At 37.9% G+C, this 21,889-nt stretch overlaps 2 protein-coding genes across 7 annotated transcripts in view; one reads left to right on the top strand and one right to left on the bottom strand.

The window, feature by feature from the left end:
- Positions 1–8,048, bottom strand: part of BTD (biotinidase) — a 66,274-nt gene extending 58,226 nt beyond the window's left edge. The window contains exon 1 of one of the 4 annotated variants that reach the window (XM_060011507.1): positions 7,955–8,048. Coding sequence is in view for 1 of the 4 variants with exons in the window: in XM_060011501.1 (XP_059867484.1) it covers positions 5,536–5,591 (56 nt within the window). In the remaining 3 variants the exon portion in view is untranslated. Of the gene's footprint in view, positions 1–5,535; positions 5,848–7,766; positions 7,933–7,954 lie in introns of those variants that run through there. The other 3 variants (XM_060011503.1, XM_060011506.1, XM_060011501.1) reach the window with 3 other exon arrangements.
- Positions 8,049–8,112: 64 nt separating this feature from the next.
- HACL1 (2-hydroxyacyl-CoA lyase 1) overlaps positions 8,113–21,889 on the top strand; it is a 45,380-nt gene continuing 31,603 nt past the window's right edge. For all 3 annotated transcript variants that reach the window (XR_009519339.1, XM_060011500.1, XM_060011499.1), the window contains exons 1-9: positions 8,113–8,226; positions 8,380–8,484; positions 10,697–10,737; positions 12,045–12,125; positions 13,226–13,298; positions 14,602–14,679; positions 15,633–15,727; positions 17,336–17,448; positions 21,155–21,290. Coding sequence is in view for 2 of the 3 variants with exons in the window: in XM_060011500.1 (XP_059867483.1) it covers positions 8,137–8,226; positions 8,380–8,484; positions 10,697–10,737; positions 12,045–12,125; positions 13,226–13,298; positions 14,602–14,679; positions 15,633–15,727; positions 17,336–17,448; positions 21,155–21,290 (812 nt within the window). In the remaining variant the exon portion in view is untranslated. The remainder of the gene's footprint in view (positions 8,227–8,379; positions 8,485–10,696; positions 10,738–12,044; positions 12,126–13,225; positions 13,299–14,601; positions 14,680–15,632; positions 15,728–17,335; positions 17,449–21,154; positions 21,291–21,889) is intronic.

Raw genomic sequence — 21,889 nt, 5'->3', positions numbered from 1 at the left:
AAAAAAAAAAAGCAAACTAACTAAGCAATGTCTAAGAAGAAAATCATCATGACCAAGTTGGGTTTATCACAAGAATGATGGATCATTTAATATGAGAAAGTATATCAACTTAATTCACCACATTAATAAATTAAAGGAAATTAAAATGTGACTTATCAGCGCTTCTTATCTATATTGTACTGGAGGTCTTAGCCAGTGCAATAAGATAATAAAAAGAAGTATATCCAAAGAAGAAATGCAGATGGCCAACAAACACATGAAAGGATGCTCAACATCACTAATCATCAGGAAAATGCAAATCAAAACCACAATAAGATATCACTTTACACCTGTCAGAATGGCTATCATCAAAAAGAACACAAATAACAAATGTGGTGAGGATGTGGAGAAAGGGAATCCTTGTACACTGTTGATGGGAATGTTAATTGGTATAGTCACTGTGGAAAACAGTAGGGAGGTTCCTCAAAAAAATAAAAATAAAACGACCATATGACCCAGCAATTCTACTCCTGGGTATATATCTAAAAAAACCCCAAAATGCTAATTTCAAAAAGATACAAGCACCCCAGTGTTCACAGCAGCACTATTTACAGTTGCTAAGATATGGAAGCAACCTAAGTGTCCAACAGATGAACAGGTAGAGAAGATGTGGTGTCTGTGTGTATATGCCTACACACATACATACACACACACAATGGAATACTACTCAGCCATATAAAAGAATGCGGTTTTGCCATTTGCAACAACATGGATGGACTTGGAGAGTATTATGTCAAGTGAAATAAGTCAGAGAAAGACAAATACTGTGTGATATAACTTATATGTGGAATCTAAAAAATACAACAAACTAGTGAATATAACAAAAAAGAAGTAAAACTCAGAGATGTAGAGGACAAACTAGTGGTTACCAGTGGGGAGAGGGAAGAGGGAAGGGGCATTAAGAGGTGCAAACTATTATGTATATAGTAAGCTACAAGGATATATTGTATAACATAGGGAATATAGCCAATATTTTATAATAACTATAAATGGAGTATAACCTTTAAAAAATAAAATAAATTTAGGAATGTTAAAAAAAGAAAAAGAAGTATAAAAGATGTAAGAATAGGAAAAGAAGAAACAAAACTTTCATTAATGATATGATTACCTACAAAGAAACCCACGAGCATCTATAAGCAAATTATAATTAATAAGAAAATACAGTAATTAAATTTAAGACCAGCATAAGAAAATTAATTGCATTCTAATACACTGGCCCCCCCAAAACTAGAAAATGCAAATAACTAAACAGTAAGATACTTAGAAATAAACATAAGAAAAGATTTTAATTAAAAGATTAAGGAAGGGCTTCCCTGGTGGCGCAGTGGTTGAGAGTCCGCCTGCCAATGCAGGGGACACGGGTTCGTGCCCCGGTCCGGGAAGATCCCACATGCCGCGGAGCGGCTGGGCCCGTGAGCCATGGCCGCTGAGCCTGCACGTCCGGAGCCTGTGCTCCACAACGGGAGAGGCCACAACAGTGAGAGGCCCGCGTACCACAAAAAAAAAAAAAAAAAAAAAAGAAAAGATTAAGGAAGAGTAAAATAAATGGAGAGATATATAATGCTCATGGCAAGAGAGACTCAATATAAAGATATTGTTCTATCCAAATTAATTTATGAACAATGTAATTCCAATGAGTATTTCATGGAATTCGAGAAACTGATTCTATAATATGTACGAAAGAGAAAAAGGCTATGAATAAACCTAGAGGCAGAATAATGGCCCCGCAAAGATGTTCACATCCTAATCCCCAGAATCTGTGAGTATGTTAGGTTACATGGTAAAGGGGAATTAAGGTTGCTAATTAGCTGACTCTGAGATAGGGAGATTATCCCGGTAAACTTAATGTAATCACCAGCATCCTTGGGAGTGAAAGAGGGAGGCAGAAGAAGGGATGGCAGCATTAGAAGGACTTGGCCTGATACTGCTCACTTTGAAGATGGAGTCAAGAACTTGAGAGGCCTCTAGAAGCTAGAAGGAGAAAGGCATGGATTCTCTCCTAGAGCCTCCAGAAAGGAACGTGCTCCTGCCAACACCTTGCTGTTATCCCAGTGAACCCCATTTCAGATTTCTGAACTACAGAACTGTTAAAATAATAAATTTATGTTGTTTTAAGCCATTCATTTTGTGGTAATTTTTTACAGCAGTGATAGGAAACTAATTACAATAGATAAGATGGTTTCAAAAGAACAAAGTAGGACTTGTCCTAAAATAAAGACTTATTTTAAAAATATAGAAATTAAGATAGTGTAGGACTGGTGTTGGGATAGGAAAAGAACAGAGAGTCCAGAGACAGACCACACATATATGGCAACTTGATAGATAACATGGATCAGTGGGATAAGAATGAACTATACCATCAAAGGTGCTTGGACAACAGGTAGTTTAGTAAATTGACCACAAAAATGGCTAGCAATTATTCCTCTCTCTGTGTTCATTTTCCTTTATCATGTAACATTAATGCCATCCCACTCAGAGACTGAGCTCTACCTATAACTTACTTTGGCTAATGCGATGTTAGCAAACATGGGCACACAAAGGCTTCTGCCATGGGATTTGTCCCCTTTTGCAACCTGCTGCCAATAAAAGAAGCCCAGGGAAGCCTGCTGAATGATGAAAGATATACGGCACAGTGGGGATAAGCCTGCCACCGTTGGGGACCCAGGGTCAACTTCCAGTGGCAGAGTGACCTAGCTGACTAGCAACTGATCACAGACACATGAAGAAGCCCAGCTGAGCCCAGCCTCACAGGATTATAAATTAAATAAATGGTGGTTGTTTTAGGTCACTGAGTTTTAGAGTGGTTAATTACACATCAAAATCTAATTGATATATATATTATATGGAAAAAAAACCTGGATTGCTACTTCTCATCATATATATAAATCAATTTCAGGTAGACCAAGAGGCTTAAATATTAAAAAAAACTAAACTTTTTAATGAAAATATAGAAAAAAAACTCCATATAACCTCAGTTTAGGGAAAGTTTTTTCAAGCAAGATACAAAGAGTATAAAATAAAGGAAAAGAATTGTCAGTTGTGGGAATTCCCTGGTGGTCTAGTGGTTAGGACTCCACACTTCTACTGCACGGGACGTGGGTTCAATTCCTGGTTGGGGAACTAAGATCCCACAAGCCGCATGCCACAGCTGAAAAACAAAATTGTCAGTTGTGACCACACACCGAAAAAACACAAAATTTTGTACCTCAAAAGTAACAAAGTTAAAAGACGAAGAATAAGTATCCAGAATATATAAAGAACATGTACAGATAAATAAGAAAAAGATAAACAATCCAATAAAGGATAAAAAATATAAACAGGTAATTCACAGCAGAAATCCCAATGGTAAATCCAAATATATAACTATATAATCTATACCTAGATATCTTCATTAGTAGTCAGAGAAATGGAAATGAAAATCCATTTCACAACCATCAAATTGGCAAAAAATTTTAAATTCCACAATTGAGGGTGCAGAGAAAGGGGAGTTCTTATATACAGAAGTTAGGGGTATAAATTGGTACAATAACTTTTGAGACCAATTTGGTAATATCTAGTAAAATTGATGACCCACCCCTGTTAAAGCAGGCAGTTAGCTAGATAGGAGCAGAGAAGGAGGGGCAGGGGCCAAATGGCAGGAAACCACACATCTTGTAAACAATGGGGGTCCTTGGGCAGACAAAGAAAAGCAGGAACCTCCAGACTGACAGGAAACTACACATTTGGGGGGTGGTAAGTGTCCTGGAGACAAAGAAAGGTGGGGAAAGGCAGGAATCTCCAGTGTCTGAACGTAACATTTCACTCACTATGCCCTCATTACAATAAAATTAGCCTCACAGATAAGAAGTACTCATCATACACCAATGTCATGACACTTCTGATCAAGGCTAAATAAGGACAGAAATCCCTCCTCCCCTTGGGAAGGTGGAGCTGGGAGGAAAATCAGGGAATATGAACCCACCCCTTTCCTCCCCAGTGAATATTCCACCCCTTCATTTCTATGCCCCACAAACCAGCTTGCTGAAGAAACTCAGTGCAGCTACTCACCTGAGACTGCCTGCTCTCCCCTTGAGAGCATACTTTCTCTTAAATAAATCCTCACTTTGCTTTCTTGACCTCTCTGTCTCATCTCTGAACTCTTTCTGCTATGAGATAAGAACCTACCCTCTGATAACACTGCTAGATACATATACATAAAAACTCACACAAGTGCACAAGGAGACATGCAAGAATATTCAAAGAAAACTGTTTATAACACTAAAAAGCTTAAAACAACCTAAATGCCAATCACCTAAAGAAGGCACAGGTGGGAATTACAAACACGGAACTCAAGATAGTGGTTACCTCTACGGCACAGGGCAGGAGATGTGATGGGGGAAGGAAACATAGGGGTTTCGTTCTATCTGTTAAGTGTTTCTTAAGCTAGCGCTGGACACATGGGTGTGTGTTAATCTCTGTTCTTATTCATGTGTCTGAAAGATGTCATAAATTACATCTTTAAGTATATATAAATATATAAAAAATATATTTAAAAAAATATTGGGACTTCCCTGGTGGTGCAGTGGTTAAGAAACTACCTGCCAATGGAGGGGACATGGGTTCGAGCCCTGGTCTGGGAAGATCCCACATGCCACGGAGCAACAAAGCCTGTGCGCCACAACTACTGAGCCTGTGCTCTAGAGCCCGCGAGCCACAACTACTGAGCCCACGTGCCTCAACTACTGAAGCCCGTGTGCCTAGAGCCCATGCTCCGCAACAAGAGAAGCCACCGCAATGAGAAGCCCGCGCACCGCAATGAAAAGTAGCCCCCACTTGCCATAACTAGAGAAAGCTCTCAGACAGCAACAAAGACCCAACACAGCCAATAAATAAATAAATAGATTTAAAAAAAAAAAAAGCTAAAGGAAGGGGCTGTAATGAAAGCTGATGGCAAAACAGAAGAAACAAATGAAAACAGAAAACATTTAAAAACTGATACCATGTTTCATATGTGATGGTTGACCAACCCCTGGGCCACAGGCCACCTCCGAGTGAGGAGTACTTGCATATGGAGAAATACTATGTTATGACTTCTAAGCCATTTGACATAAATCATTTATGTCCTCATAGCAGTTAGTTTACCCATTAAAACATAATTCTGGGGCCTAAGAAGTTACTATAGAAGCTGCCTATTTTAAATCTTTAGCAAGTATATTTTCTCCAGGTATTATTTTGCAACTTTAAGGAAATGAACTGGTTGCCTGGATGTTCTCTTCGCCCAGATGTAAGAAAGCCACCAAATATCTCCCTCATAATCTCAGGTCCAGAGCCCACAAACACAGTAACCAGTATGCTCTCTGGAGAGCATGTAATCATTACTTTAGCCTTTTCTGTTAAAAAGAAACCTAGACTTACTCCTCCTTTGACCTCTTTCCACGAATAAACAAACAAGGCAAAACAAATAAAATTCCATGCCTACCACCAATGAAAGTAATAAAGAATGTGGTTAACGCTTACAATGTCTGCACAAAAGGCCTTGGGTAAGTTACAAAAGAATCCTGGAATCCTGTCATTGCCGTTGGATTGAAAGCAGTTGCTCCAAGTGCCTGCAAATCTTGGGGTGAGACTCTCAGCACTTTTGCTGAATCATCAGACCCAAGTGAACCATGGAATGTTGGGCCCTGAACTCAAAGCTGTAAGGTGAAGCAAATTTCAACAGTCTCACCGACTCCCTCTGCTAAAGGGCAGAGTCCAGTCAGTTGAGAATTTGTCCCTTTGCACAATTGGTTATTCTGAATTCAGGGAATTTGTTCCAATTCATAGTTTAGTTTTGTCACTTTATACTGAGTGATTCTGTCAGTGATTCTTTTGGGACAGAAGAACACAGTTCTTCTTTGAACACAAGTCCACATGAACTGACTAACTGCCATCTACATGGTCTGTGCTACTGATGTCAAACCAGCCTTGAACCCATAAATCCAAATTAAGCAACAGTTTTTGGTAACAGGCAGTCACACATTTAATTATTAACTCATGCCTCTAGCATGAGTACAGAGCTAGTGGTTCTCAAGTCAGGCTGCAAATCAAATTTAGGTAGCAGCTTTAAAAAAAATACAGGTGCCTAATTTGTCTTAAGATGCTGATTCAGAAGATGTGGGGTAGTGCCCAAGCAACTGTTTGTTTAAAAAGCTTTCCTAGTGATTCTGATGCTTGGGGATAGAAACTGTCATACAGGTACTGATATAAACAATCCCACATGGTACAGAGGTATAGGGTCTATGCTTCTCAAACAGGGACAGGAGACACTGTACCAAGGACTATTCAAAGCCACACAAAGAGCACTGTGCATCTTTCTGGAATGTCAATTTTATTTGACAGGTAAATATTTTTAAATGTCATTTGTATTTTGGGTGGTGGTTACATAGGTATATACAACTGTCAAAACTCATTTAAGATCTGTACATTTACGTGTATGTTTACCTCAATAAAAAGATCACTTTTATATTAAAATATGGATAGATTCTGGAATACAATGCAAGATCTGCATTTATTTTCTAGATGAACTCTGAGACTTCAAAGAAATCCCCCTCTTAGATGGACTACCTTAGGCTAGGTCCCCATATCCAAGGGGGCCAGGGTGGGCATTAGGGCTTGAAATTTGAGGGGAAACCTTTTTGGAAGGTCCCACTGTCTTTAGAAATCCTTTCACTTCTAATGCTTTTCATTCATTTTACTACCCATGACCCACTCCTCTCTCTTCTTGTTTTTTTACTTTCCACATATTACTGGTCTTTTTGCTTTAAAACACTCCAGATCGTCAAAAATTTAAAGTTCCATTCTTCCTTACCATTGGCGATTTTGTTTGCTACTGAGCAGATGGTCTAATGACCCTGAGGCCATAGCCTCATAAATCACACATTTTAAGACCATTTTTTCACTCAAAAATGTATTTTAAAAGGTTCTCGTCCTGTGATAAACCACAATGGAAAAGAATATGGAAAAGAAAACGAATTCATATATATGTATAACTGAATCACTTTGCTGTACAGAAGAAATTAACACATTGTAAATCAACTACTGATTTTCTTTTTTTAATCAGTAAACTTTTTTTTAAAAAAAAGGTTCTCAGCTGCAGGAGCTGGTTGTGGTGAGGGACTGACTTTTAAGAATCACAACCCACCCCCCATTTCCTGACTTTGTAAAGACAAGAGTGGAGGGTTATTGGCAAGGGTTAGAGAAAATAACGGTCAAAAGTAACTAGGCTCAAGGGGCTCCTCTTATCTCCTGTGGCCAAAGGGCTTAACAGTGAATAGAGCCCAAGATTGTTAGTCTGAAGCACAGTCTGGTCCAATGGCTCTGGGTAAGTTACTTTATCTCTCGCTTGGGAGATTCCGTGTCCTCCTCTAAGACACGACGCAGAGTACACATCCGCTTACGGATTTAACTGACGGGTATTAATCTTCACGGACTGCAAAGCCACAAAAATATGAGCGTACAAATCAAAAAGCGTGTAAGTCAAATCCTCGAACTTAAGGGACGCGGAAGAATGACCACGCAACCCAAACACGACCTCGCCGTACAACCGGCAGCAACCAGCCATCCGCATCCCAGCAGCCTTTGCGAAACCAGCCCGCAGCCCCCAGAGCCCCGAGGCCAGGGGCGGGGCCGGGAGCGCGCGCCACGTCCCCTTCTGCCCAAGCCCCTAGCCCCCTTCCGCCCGGACTCTGCGTAAGTACCACCCGCCTTACGCAGTCTCGAAATGGCTCCGGGTGGTGGACTAAGGGGACAGGCCTCCGCGGTTCGACCTCTCACCTGCTCGGCACAGGCCTCCGCCTCCAGCTAGTCCCGCCTCCTCCTGACACTCTGCCGGCCGCGAATGGAGGGCCCGGGGAAAGGGCCAGGTTGTGGCAGGAGAGAGAGTGTGTTTACATCTCACCTCACCCCGAGCGGGCTGGTTTCAGCCCCGCCTCCTCCTCTCCGCCGTTTAAAGCGGTGGGTCGCCCTCCTCCTCACTGAGAGAAGCGGCCCCACGGTTGGTGTCTCCGGCGTTGGTTTGGCTGGGTGACTTCGCGTCAGCCTGCTGTCCACTGCGAGAGGGCCTCGAACTTCAGGTGGAAGATGTCGGAAAGTAACTTGGCAGAAAGCAGCGACGGACGCGAGACGCTGGTGTCTGGTGCTAAAGTCGTCGCCCAGGCCCTGAAAACACAGGTGTGCTGGACCTTCCTGATTGAAAGGCTCCTACGGCAGCCGACGGGGCCGAGACGTTGTCTTGGAAACGGGAGAGCGGCGGGGGAGGGCAGGGGGGAGCTTTGCTGGAGGTTTTCCTTTTAGCGGCCTCATTTCTCTGTTCTTGGCCCCCAGGATGTGAATTACATGTTTGGCATCGTAGGCATCCCGGTGACCGAAATCGCCCTTGCTGCCCAGGAGGTGGGCATCAGATACATCGGGATGAGGAACGAGCAGGCGGTAAGTATGGACTTGGAGAGCCGAATGCAAGATTGGGGATGAGTAATAATAATGGCAAATTTTCACTGCGGACAGTCGCCGCTTATCTCGCCTCTAATACTTTACACGTATCAATCACAACAATCCTAGGAGGCAAGAACCATTGTTAATCCTAGTTACAAATGAGAAAAGTGAGACCCAGAGGGGTTAAGAAACTTGCTCAAGGAGGCAGCTGGTATTGGCAGAGCCAGGATTTGAACTTAGGTATTCTGGGTCTGGAGTCCATGCTCTTACAGTATACAGTATTGTACTCTGCCCAGTCTAGAGTGTCAGAATTGGAAGGGACATTTACCTGATCTGAATCCTGTCCCCTGACCTTCACTCTGTAACTAACTATTATTATGTGTCTGTGTATTATTTGTCCGGCCTGACTTCCCTAGTAGGCTCTGAGCTTCAGGGGGTCACGGATATTATTTTTTCTTGACACATCTGTATCCCCAGTGCGTAGGTAGAGCCTGCACTTGATAGGAGGTCCGGTAGTACCTGCAAGGTGAATGGGTGAAGGCCAAGTCTCATGTTGTATAGTAGGTGGCTCTGCAAAGTGACAGGTATCACAAATGGTAAAGCCGTGATTGGACTCCAGAGGTGTCCTAAGCCCCAGTCCAGTGCTCATTCCACCTCATTACCTTGCCACCCTTCTCGGAGGCTTATTTGGAAGCACAAGAAAGGAAGTTAGGACATTTTGCCAACCCAGTCTCATTTCTTCCTAAAGGGCATTTAGCATTTTTCCAGATTATCTTGTATTTAATTTAGCACCTTCCTTGTCTTCCTATAGTGAGCTGAAGTGCAGTTTAAAAATAAAAACTAATCATATGAAGGCCATGAAGGAAATTTCAACAAATCTCCAAGGATTGGAAACAAACAGTATATGTGACCTGACCATATGGAAATAAACTGGAATTCAATTACAGAAAGATAGAAAATCCCCAAACATTTGGAAATTCAGTACATTTGAATCCTTTATAAATATTTGAAAAGATTAATAAAATCAATAACCTTCAGGGCAGACTGATTAAGAATAAAAGAGAAAAAATACAAATTACCAGTGTCAGGGGTGAAAAAGGGGATGTCACCATGGACCCTAAATAACCAGTGGGGTGAAGAAGAAATCACAATGGAAAATGGAAAACATTTTGAATTGAATGATGATGAGAAGATGAGATCTCAAACATGTAAGCTATAGCTAAAGCAGTTCTTAGAGGAAATAGTTTTAAATGAATCTATACTTAGTAAAGAAGATCAAAAAAAATCAATGCTCTAAGCGTACATATTAAGAAGCTAGAAAAAGACAACCAAGGTAAACCCAAACTGAAAATAATAAGTACAAACAAGTAAAATAATAAGTACAAAAGCAGGAATTGGGCTTCCCTGGTGGCACAGTGGTTAAGAATCTGCCTGCCAATGCAAGGGACACGGGTTTGAGCCCTGGCCCAGGAAGATCCCACATGCCGCAGAGCAAGTAAGCCCATGTGCCACAACTACTGAGCCTGAGCTCTAGAGCCCGCAAGCCACAGCTACTGAGCCCACGTGACACAACTACTGAAGCCTGTGTGCCTACAGCCCGTGCTCCGCAACAAGAGAAGCCACGACAATGAGAAGCCCACGCACTGCAAGGAAGAGTAGCCCCCGCTCACCGCAACTAGAGAAAGCCCACACATGGCAATGAAGACCCAACACAGCCAAAAATAAATAAATTTATTTTTTTAAAAAAAGCAGAAATGAATGGAAGAGAAAACAAAGAAACAATAGAGAAAAATCAACAAATCCAAATATTGGTTCTTTGAAAAGATTAATAAATTTGGTAAATCCCTAGCAAGACTGATGAAGAATAAAAGAGAAAAAATACAAATTATCAATGTTAGGAATAAAAAAGAGGACATTCCTATTGATCCTGCAGAGGTTTAAGCAATTATAAGATGATATTATGAATAACTAGATGATATGGACAAATTTCTTGAAAAACTAAAAATTAGATGCTTAAACCATTATTTAAAATTTACAGGTAGAACATTACTCGTTAGAATGAAAAATGTTCCAATTCCCCCTTACTTGAGAATGAATTATTATATACATACTTTATACATGTATAATACTTAATAATACTTATTACTTAATACAATTTAATACTATAAGAGTCCCAAAATGCTTAAGTCCCAGTGTTTTTTCTTTGTAGGCTTGTTATGCTGCCTCTGCGGTTGGATATCTGACCGGCAGGTAAACTCAAGTCTATGTTTTATCTCAACTTCTTTTTTTAAACTGAGTTATAATTAACATACAGTATTATATTAGTTTTAGGTGTACAGCATAGTGATTCAGTATTTTTATACATTATGAAATGGTCACCACCATAAGACCAGTTCCCATCTATCACCATATAAAGTTGTTAAAATATTATTAACTGTGTTCCTATGCTGTACATTTCATCCCGATGACTTACGTATTTTATAGCTGGCAGTCTGTACCTCTTAATCCCCTTCACCTATTTTATCCATTCCTCCACACACCTCCCATCTGGCAACCACCAGTTTTTTCTCTGTCTCTGAGTTTATTTTCTGTTCATTGTTTTGTTTTTAAGAGTCCACATATAAGTGAAATCATATGGTATTTGGTTTTCTCTATCTAATTTATTTCGCTAAGCATAATATCCTCCGAGTCCATCCATGTCGACACAGATGGCAAGATTTCATTCATTTTCATGACTGAGTAATATTTCAGTGTGTGTGTGTATCAATCACATCTTCTCTATCCATTCATCCATGGATGGGCACTGAGGTTGCTTCCATATCTTGGCTGTTGTAAATAGTGCTGCATGAACATAGGGGTACATATATCTTTCGGAATTAGTGTTTTTGTTTTCTTCTGATAAATACCCAGAGTGGAATTGCTGGATTGTATGGTAGTTCTATGTTTAGTTTTTTGAGGAACCTCCATATTGTTTTTCACAGTGGCTGCACCAATTTAAAGGCTGTCTTAAATAGAGGTTCTTAAGAAATTACTGTATAAATTGAAAATGGCAAGTTGAATTATATGGAGATACCTTTTTTTCGGTGCTTTAAGCTTAGAAAGTCATCTAGGGTAAAGCTTTCAAGTTCAATTTAAAAAATTGGGGCAGAGCACTACATTTCAGAATTACTTCCTGGCAAAGACCAATTTACATTATGTATTTGTTAAGAAAATTTTTAAAAACACTTTTTTTCCATATAGAAATGTACTCAGTAGTCAAAAATTTGCTTCTGTATGCAGTCAACTTGATTTAGCCCAAATATAATAGGAGCAAAGTATAAAGAGGTTAGTGAAATAACAGTGTGAGGATGGTAGGTACCTTATTTCTTACAGGAAGACTGATATAACCTTTTTTATTCTAATTAAAAAAATATTCTAATAATAGTTTTACAATTGTAGTAAAGATCTATATATCCTGCCTTTGAAGTTCAAGAAGGTGACATTTCACCCTAAAGTGATATGAATCAAGTGTTGCATTTGACCTGCTTTTAATAAAATTAATTCTGTTTTGCTTTTAGGCCGGGAGTTTGCCTTGTTGTTTCTGGCCCAGGTCTCATCCATGCTTTGGGTGGTATGGCAAATGCAAACATGAACTGTTGGTAATTACTTAAAACATTTTCTTAAAAATCTCAATGCATGATTTTACCTAGTGGAGCAACCACTGATCTGTGGTGGGAAGACCAGGGGTCAGGTGCTTAAGGAAATGGCTTAGTGAAAAATTAAGAGAGTTAGGAAGAAAATAAGAAAAAAAAATCAACAGCTCTTTTACCTAGAAAAAAAGACTATTAATATTTTGGAATAAATATGTGTATATTCCATATCTATCTATCTATCTATATATATATATATATGTGTGTGAATGTGTGTATAAGTCTCTTTAAGTGAAGAACTGTTTATCAAAGATCCCAGTTCAGTATGCAAGAATGTATTTAATTTTTCACCTTGTCTTGCATAACTAGCAGGACAATTGAAATCTTATATTTATTGAGTTGGCTTTATAAGCAGATTAGTTGCTCTTGCCCTTAATCCCATCTCTGGTTCTTTACTCATAAGATCATGTTAAAGGGGGATATGTTTTGATCAGTTCATAAAATGTTTAAATTTCCTGTGGGAAGGACATTGTTTTCTTTCTTGCCATGTGTTTCCTACTTTTTAGGGTTTGACTTCTTTTCTTTCGTCCTTCCTACACTTTCTCTTTCTTATCTACTTTAGTATCTGATAATTTTTGAGTAACTTTAACTTTGCTGTATCTTTTTTTTTTCTCCCCAAAGCATAAGAATTTTATTGCTGAGGAATTTTTTTCATTCTGCCATTTCCAAATAGACTCATTTAGGAAAGTGTGACAAAAGTTTTTTTCTTCTCTTAATTTCAAGAATAATAGGAAGGGCATAACAATTCATTTTACATCATCACACCCAGAGGTTTAGAATCAGTATCCAAAAGAGGCAGGGGAGAGAGGGGCATGGAGGAAAAATATTTACCGCAAATTACAGATTTTTCCAAAATTGAGGAAGTGTTCTCTCAAACCAAGTTGTTTCCTAAATCTTTCTAAATTGGCAGTTTTTAAGGGAAAATGTAATTCTCTCTCTTTCTCTCTTTTTTAACATTCATTGAGTGTTTATTATTTATTGGGTACTTGCTGAGTACTTTACATGTTGATCTCATTTGTAATTCTCTTTTAAAAAAATTAATATTTCAGGCCCTTGATTGTGATTGGTGGTTCCTCTGAAAGAAGTCAGGAAACAATGGGGGCCTTCCAGGAGTTTCCTCAGGTACCCAACTCTAAGATCTTCCCTCTATCATTTTAGTAACGTAAGTATACTCCATTAAGATTTATGGAGAAGAAATTAAAACTCCTGTCTGCAAAATAAACAATTAAAATAAAAGTACCTGAGATATTTTAAAGGTAATTTTCCTCAACTACAAGAAACTCTCAGTGTGGTTATTAAGAAAGCTTAGGCTCTGTTTAGGAGCAATCTTCCAAGAAATACACCTTTTTGACAGAAATTTAAACTCTGAAAATAATCTCTTCAAAGAGTCAAGAAAATGCAGGAATAAAAATGGCTTGGGACTATCAGACTTTGAGGAAGAGAAAAGTTGAGAGGAAAACTCCTACTCATACCTGTGGGACTAAGACTACCAACTGTTAAGTAGATTTTATATCAAAAAGTATTAAGAGAAACAGTTTCTATTGAATATACAATGCTTCAAAGTACATTAAACAGTGAAAAATTAACACTACTGAATTTATGTCAAACAGCATAACAACAAAATATATAACAGGAAAACTGGCAGAAATGTAAAAATTGATTATTATTGTAATGAGATATAATAGATGAAGTTGTGTATTCCTGGCTTTAGAATTTCTGGGTCCAAGGATATACTTACTTACATTTTTAGGAGACATTGTCAGCTTCCCTTCCTATTTATATTCTCACCAGAGTTTATGAGAGTGCCTGTTTTCTTGTATTATGATAGATGCTGGGTATTATCTAACTTTTTTATTTTTGCCAATCTAAGAAATGAAAATTGTGTCTTGTTTTGATTTTCTTCCTGAATCACACCAAGGCAGAGATTTGGTTGTACTTTGAATAGGCTTTTTTTTTTTTTTTAAGAAGATGTTGGGGGTAGGAGTTTATTAATTAATTTATTTATTTTTGGCTGTGTTGGGTCTTCGTTTCTGTGCGAGGGCTTTCTCTAGTTGTGGTGAGCGGGGGCCACTTTTCATCGCGGTGCGTGGGCCTCTCACTATCGCGGCCTCTCTTGTTGTGGAGCACAGGCTCCAGACGCGCAGGCTCAGTAGTTGTGGCTCACAGGCCTAGTTGCTCTGCGGCATGTGGGATCCTCCCAGATTAGGATTCGAACCCGTGTCCCCTGCATTAGCAGGCAGATTCTCAACCACTGCACCACCAGGGAAGCCCCTGAATAGGCTTTTAAGAAGCAATCTAGGTAATGCATTTTTCTCCATCTTGCCTCTAAACATAATAGAAAGTAATGGCTTAACATTTTGTCATCTTTCAGAAGAGTAATATGATACATGAGCTGAATTTTAAGTGATTTTCTTTTCGCATATAGGTTGAAGCTTGTAGATTATATAGCAAGTTCTCTGCCCGGCCAAGTAGCATAGAAGCTATTCCCTCTATTATCGAAAAGGTACAGTATTTAATTACAAGCTCTCCAAGTCAGCTGGTTTTTCTCAATTGCTTATTACCTGTGTTACTTTTATTCTCCATAGAATGGGTAGCAATTTGGAATATATTCAGGCAATTAGCAATGATATTGATAAATAGCTATGTACATTTTAATATTCACTGTCATTAACTTAATTAAAGAAACCAATAAAATAAATTATTTTGGAAAAAATTTCCCCTCTACTTTAGTTTTTAAAATTTTTTTAAATTATGGAAAAATAAAAAGAAGGATATAATGAAACCCTGGGTACCCTTTCTCTTATACTTTTGCAAGATTATTTTTGAAAATAATACTTATATTATTAAGTATTATTACTTAAATTTTTGAAAATTAGTACTTATTACTTAAATTATTTAAGTATTATTACTTAAATTTAAGTTTTTGAAAATTAGTACTTCTATTAGTATTAATGTAAGACCATCTCTTAGTTGATTAAACAACGTATTATAAGTTAGTTTTATATGTGAAGTTATATTTAAGCTGTTTCAAAAACCATGTGTTACAGAAACCATTTGATACATGTTACAACATCACAGTTTCTGAAACCTTTGCTAAATCATTAGCATTAGGAAGCAGGTGAAAGTAATGTTATAAAGTAAAGACTTGGAAGGCAGAACCTAGTAGATAATTTCTAGGACTAAAGTGTAATAGAAAATGAATTTTAAAGCCCTAAGTGTGTATTTTTTTCTTATCTCTCCCCTTTTAAACAAAAATATCTTTTAAAATATATAGAATCAATAGAGGGCATTTCAATGTAATTAAAATTGGTTACTTCTAAGGATGTTGCATCAACTAAGGATGTTGAGAAAAATCAAAATAGTGTTCATTTCACAATTTTAAATTATCTTTGAGTGGAATGTGATAATAAGGATTGAGATTTTTAAAATATTTTCTTCCATTTGTAATGAACTTAGGCAGTGAGAAGCAGTATTTATGGTCGTCCAGGTGCTTGCTATGTTGACATACCTGCAGATTTTGTGAACCTCCAGGTGAATGTGAACTCTATAAGGTGAGTAATAGTTAACTGGAGTTCTTTCTTAATTGTGTTACCATAATGCTTACCTTTTAAAAAGAATTTACCTAGCAGTTTATAAGTTAGTCTTCAATTTGTCTTAACTTTTGAAGATTTAGTAATTAAACTGAATCCTGGCCAAAGGGCTTAATTCTCTTAATTAAAATGGCATTATTTAGGAATTATTTTGGGGTTTAATTACTAAATCAAATACTTGGAGCTTCACAAACTCCTCATTTGAAATTATTCTTTCAGTAACCATAAAAAACTAATCCTCATGTAGTATGGTTACTTAGAGTCTTCATGGTATAAACCAAGAGATGAAGTGACTATTGAAAAATAGTAATTTTCAAATAGTTCTAGTAAGAACTCAGCATAAAAAATTTCAGTCTGTCTCTGTGATTTAAAAATATTTCAACACTAGATGTTACTATGATTTGCCAAGTTCCCCTATTCCATAAATAAACACTGAGTGAACAATAAGTACAACAAACTGGTATCTAAGTCACTCCTGGTAAGGATGGGTACTTGGGTTACTGCATCACCCTGAGTACCATTTAGCGCATTCCTGCTGTCATGGACCTAGTGACTACAGAGAGACAGTGGGCATTTCTGTTCACTCAGGATACCAAGTAGAGGTTTCCATTTGGGAGAGTCAGACAAAAAGGACATCTATTCTTCATAATACCTGAACATGACAATCAAAATAATATTATTGGGGTTGGGGGGAGATGTGCCTTAGGTAAGTTAACTCTGTAAGCCTTCTTTAAAATTTTTGTAAAGATTTGGATGTCCTTTTTTGGTATTATATGCCCAAGTTTTGTACAGTATGATGTTTATTAATTAAGATAAATGAACTAAAACACTGAGGAGTTGGTGTCTAGAAATACTTAACTATGACAGTTTTAATATTTAATATTTCTTTCACTAATGCATATTGTGATACTAAAATATTGACTTACTCAATGAGTGGAAATATAGTGAGGTAGTTAAAAGCATGGACTTTGGAGACAGAAAAACCGATTTCAATCCAGTCTTTGCCACATGCCATCTGGGGACCCCAGGCAAGTTACCTACTTTTTGAGGTTTTTTTTTTCACAGTAGTGAAACAGAGATAATGGTAATACCTAATCTCATTATTTTGAAAATTAAATAAGGATAAATGGTACATAGTAGGTATGAAATATTAACTTTTAGTATTTTTTTTATTATTACTACAACAACAACTACTACCACAGTGTGAAGCCATTAATTCAGATTTCCTGTCAGTGAATTGCTCCTTTGGTTGTTAAATGATCTTAGGGAATAAATATTAATTTACCAGGTATGATAAGGATATTATGGTTATATGGGAGAAAGTCCTTATCTTTTAATTTTTAAGTCTTGCTGTGGTAATCTACTGTCAAATGGTTTAGAAAGAAATGTGTATGTATATTTATGCGTGTATGTGTGAGGCAAATGTGGTAAAATATTAGTAGTTGAATTTACAGGGTGGGCATATGGAGTTTATTATACTATTTTTTCTACCTTTTTCTGTATTTGATATTTTCACAATAAAAAAGTTAAAAAGTTGGCCTCCTAATTAACAGAGCTCTTTATTTCCAGGTACATGGAGTGCTGCATGCCACCTCCTGTTAGTATGGCAGAAAGCTCTGCTGTATGTATGGCAGCATCTGTTATTAGGAATGCCAAACAGCCCCTTCTTATCATCGGGAAAGGTAGCATTGAATGGAACTCTAAATCTTGCTAGGCTTTCAAAAGAATGCTGATTCTGTTTAGAAATTGTCTTCATTATTTATTAGCATTGGCTCTAATGTTTGAAATTGGAATAAAAATTCTCTTTATTCATTTAGCATTATTTATTAGTTTTGAAATCAGAATTATTCTAGAATGCCTGGAATATCACCTATTACATTTCTTTCTTTTTTTGTAAATTTATTTAGTTTATTTATTTTTGGCTGCGTTGGGTCTTCGTTGCTGAATGTGGGCTTTCTCTAGTTGTGTCGAGCGGGGGCTACTTTTCGTTGTGGTGTACAGGCTTCTCATTGTGGTGGCTTCTCTAGTTGCAGATCATGGGCTCTTGGTGCATGGGCTTCAGTAGTTCTGGCACGTGGGCTCAGTAGTTGTGGCTCGTGGGCTCTAGGCACACAGGCTTAAGTGGTTGTGGCACACGGGCTTAGTTGCTCCTTGGCATGTGCGATCTTCCCAGACCAGGGATCGAACCCGTGTCCCCTGCATTGGCAGGCGGATTCTTAACCACTGCACCACCAGGGAAGTCCCTATTACATTTCTTATGAATAAAATGTGTTTCTTTCCATTATGAAGATTACATATGAATATTTTTAAAAATTTGGAAAATCCAGTAGATTAGAAAGAAGAAATCCCTTCATCCAAAGAAGATCATTTTAACATGTAGTACTTTTGTATTCCTTTTTGCATGTATATTTTATACCTTGTGATCATACTGTATAGACAGTTTTTTATATATTTTTTTTTTGTGGTATACGGGCCTCTCACTGTTGTGGGCTCTCCCGTTGTGGAGCACAGGCTCCGGACGCGCAGGCTCAGCGGCCATGGCTCACAGGCCTTGCCGCTCCGCGGCATGTGGGATCTTCCTGGACCGGGACACGAACCCGTGTCCCCTGCATCGGCAGATGGACTCTCAACCACTGTGCCACCAGGGAAGCCCTAGACAGTTTTTTTTAAGTATACAATCTAATATCTTTTGGTATATTTACAAAGTTGTGCATCCATCACCACAATCAATTTTAGAATATCGTTATTACCCTCTCCCAAATCCCACATCCCTTAGCTGTCAGCCCAAACCTCCTTAGCCCTCTGCCCCAGGCGACCATGAATCTATTTTCTGTCTCTATAGATTTGCCTATTTGGACACTTCTTTTAAATAGAATCATATAATGTATGGTCCTTTGTGACTGACGTTTTTGATTTAGCGTAATGTTTTCAAGGTTCATCCACGTTGTAGCATGTATCAGTACATCATTTCTTTTTATTGCTGAATAATAATGATAATATATTTACTATAATTATATATAATATAATAAATATAATTCATAGTTACTATTGTTATTATTCCATTGTATGGACATACCACATTTAATTTAATCCATTCATAGTTGATGGACATTCGGGATGTTTCCACTTTTGAACTACTGTGAAAAATGTTGCTATGAACATTCATGTACAAATGTTTGTGTGGATGTATGTTTTCAGTTCTCTTCAGTACGTACCTAGGAGTGGGATTGCTGGGTCAAATGGCCACTCTATTAGACAGTTTCGTATTATAGTTAATTCATTTAATGTTAGAATAACATGTTCTCATGGTGTTAAATTTTCTTCCCAAATATAATTTTTAATGTCCATTCATGTATATACTAATACTTTGCTGGCAAATATTTAAATCTTTGCCAGTTTTTGTTTGTGTTTAGAATAGCTGCAACAGACTCGTTTGTACTTAAAGCTTTTTCCATATTTAGGATATAAGATAGATTCCCAGAATGAAAATTAATTAAATTAAAATGTATTCATATTTTAAGGCCTTTGGAACATATTGTCCAATTGCTTTCTCCCAAGGTATTGTACCAGTTTATACACATGTCAGCAATTTATTATAGTATCCATTATATGTTCTAGACCTAAAGGGGCTATGAATCATCTATGACCATGCTAGTCATTTATCAACTACAGGAGGTAACTACATAGAAATTAAAAACAGTTTTAGTAAAAATGGTGGACAACAGAAAAAAATTGAAGTCAGAGCTGAGTTTTGTACAGCTATGTGATATATTAGCTCTGTGACCTTGGCAAAAACTGCTTTGAGTCTCAGTTACCTCACTTGTAAAATAGAGATTAGCTACCTCAACAGTACTGTTAAAATTAAACAACAAAATAATAGAAAGAGCTCAGTGGATGCTAGTTTTTGTACTTCCTTCAACCACCATTTAATGAGTCCTTATGATAAGGCAGGGATTATAGAAAACATTTGTGGGATATATAGAGAAATAATGGTTCCTACTTATAAGTAGACAGACCTGGTCACAAATAAGTGGGGTGTGTGTAGAGAGCTGAGGTGGATTCCCAGGGGAAGCAGCAACAATGTTCTTGTGTAGGTGGTGTGGAAAGACCGTTCAGAAGAGATGATGCTGTAGCCACCCCTTGAAATAATGGGTGACCGGTCACTGAGTGGACACAGAGAACCCACGCATTCCAGGAAGAGGGAACTGAATGGACAAATATTGAGGCAAGAAGGAGAATATAAGGAAACTTTCTGGATTAAAAAAAAGCGATTATTTTTCATCCTACGTGGATGACAAAAGATTCTAAGGTAGTTTTATAGTGGGGAGCATTAAATTGAATCTGAACATACTATACTATTTACTGAGACTCAGTAGAGAATTATAACTTCTGGATATGGAGTAATATTCTACTAACCCTGAGAAAGAGCATAAAGTTAAATAGCTAAAACGATGGCCTTGATGACATGAGAAACGAAATCATTTCTTTTTTTTAAAACATCTTTATTGGAGTATAATTGCTTTACAATGGTGTGTTAGTTTCTGCTTTATAACAAAGTGAATCAGTTATACATATACTTATGTTCCCATATCTCTTCCCTCTTGCATCTCCCTCGAAATCATTTCTATATTCAAACAGTAAGTTGTTTTCATTGAGGGCATAAAGCATATGGTTATTCTGCAGGCACACAACTGTAAAAACAAATGATGTGACCCATTCGAGTTAGTCCGGTTGTGATCACAGGATTATAGAGCCTGTGAAGCGATCTACAGAGCTTTAGAAACGTAGACCCCTTGTTAGAATTTCCATACACAGACTAGATGACGGTGCAGTCCTGGTTAGCTGGTGGTGGGGAGCAAAGTGTGAGGTTGCTCTTCCCTGTCAGGGCAGAGTCCTTCCTCTCCTACCTGCACCTACCAGTAGATGTGTGTCCAGGGAATTGTGAGTAGTAATCCAGTAGGAAGGTAGCATAGAACTGACAATTAAGAGCAGCAAGAGATGTGAAGTGCAACTTTTGTTTAGGGGTAGACATCTTTCAGAATAATTGATAATATCACTTGGGGGGGAAATTAGAACTATTGCCTTCTTAAACATTTTAAAATACCAAAGATAAAAACCATAGTCACAGGACTTCCCTGGTGGTCCAGTGGTTAAGGTGCTTCCACTGCAGGGGCACAGGTTTGATCCCTGGTTGGGGAACTAAGATCCCACATGCCGCGCGGCATGGCCAAAAAACAAACAAAAACCATAGTCACGATTTGTTTTGAGTTTAAGCCCTGAGCAGGAGAATGTTTGAGAAGTTCTAAAAGCAATTTCACATGAACTATTTTAAGGGTCACAGTGTCTGGAGCTTAACTGACTTGTCCAATACATTTCAATTTCTTGTAGGTGCTGCTTATGCCCGTGCAGAGGAGAGTATCAGGAAGTTGGTGGAGCAATGTAAATTGCCATTTCTGCCCACCCCCATGGGAAAGGGTGTTATCCCTGACAACCATCCAAACTGTGTAGGTGCTGCCAGATCCAGGTACGTGGCGCTCCAGATTTTAAAGACAATGGCTTGGCAGATTCCAGGCTAATTTAAATTGTTTTGTGACTTTAATGAATCTAGGAGAAGTTCTGAAAGAATCACGTAATTTTAAGCACATTTGTTTCTTTTCAGACTTTTCAACACTTTAAAGATGTTGTCCTCTATCTCCTGACTCTCATGGTTTCAGATGAGAAATCTGTAGTCATGAGAATCTCTGTCCACCGATGTAGTTGTCTTTCTGTGGCTCCTTCCAGAATTTTTTTTTATCTTTGTTTCTCAGCAGTTTGATTATGATGTGTCTGGACACGGTTTACTTTTAGTTTATCCTGTTTGGGGTTCTCTAATCTTCTTGAATCTGTACATTGATACCTTTCACCAAATTTGGAAAGTTTCTGGCCATTATTTCTTCAAATATTTTTTTCTACACCAATCTCTTTCTCCTTTCTGGAGTAACACAAATATTAGGCATGTTGATATTCTCCCATAGGTCCCTGAATAACTGTTTAATTCTTTTTACTCCTTTTGTCTACTTTATATGTTCTATTTCTCTGCTGAGAACATTTATCTTCCCATTTATTTCAAGAATATTTTTGTTT

The sequence above is a fragment of the Delphinus delphis genome, chromosome 4 (assembly GCF_949987515.2).
Source record: "Delphinus delphis chromosome 4, mDelDel1.2, whole genome shotgun sequence".
Lineage (NCBI taxonomy): Eukaryota > Metazoa > Chordata > Mammalia > Artiodactyla > Delphinidae > Delphinus > Delphinus delphis.
The sequence above is the reverse complement of the archived record's forward strand: the minus strand, read 5'-3'. Positions and strand labels throughout refer to the sequence as shown.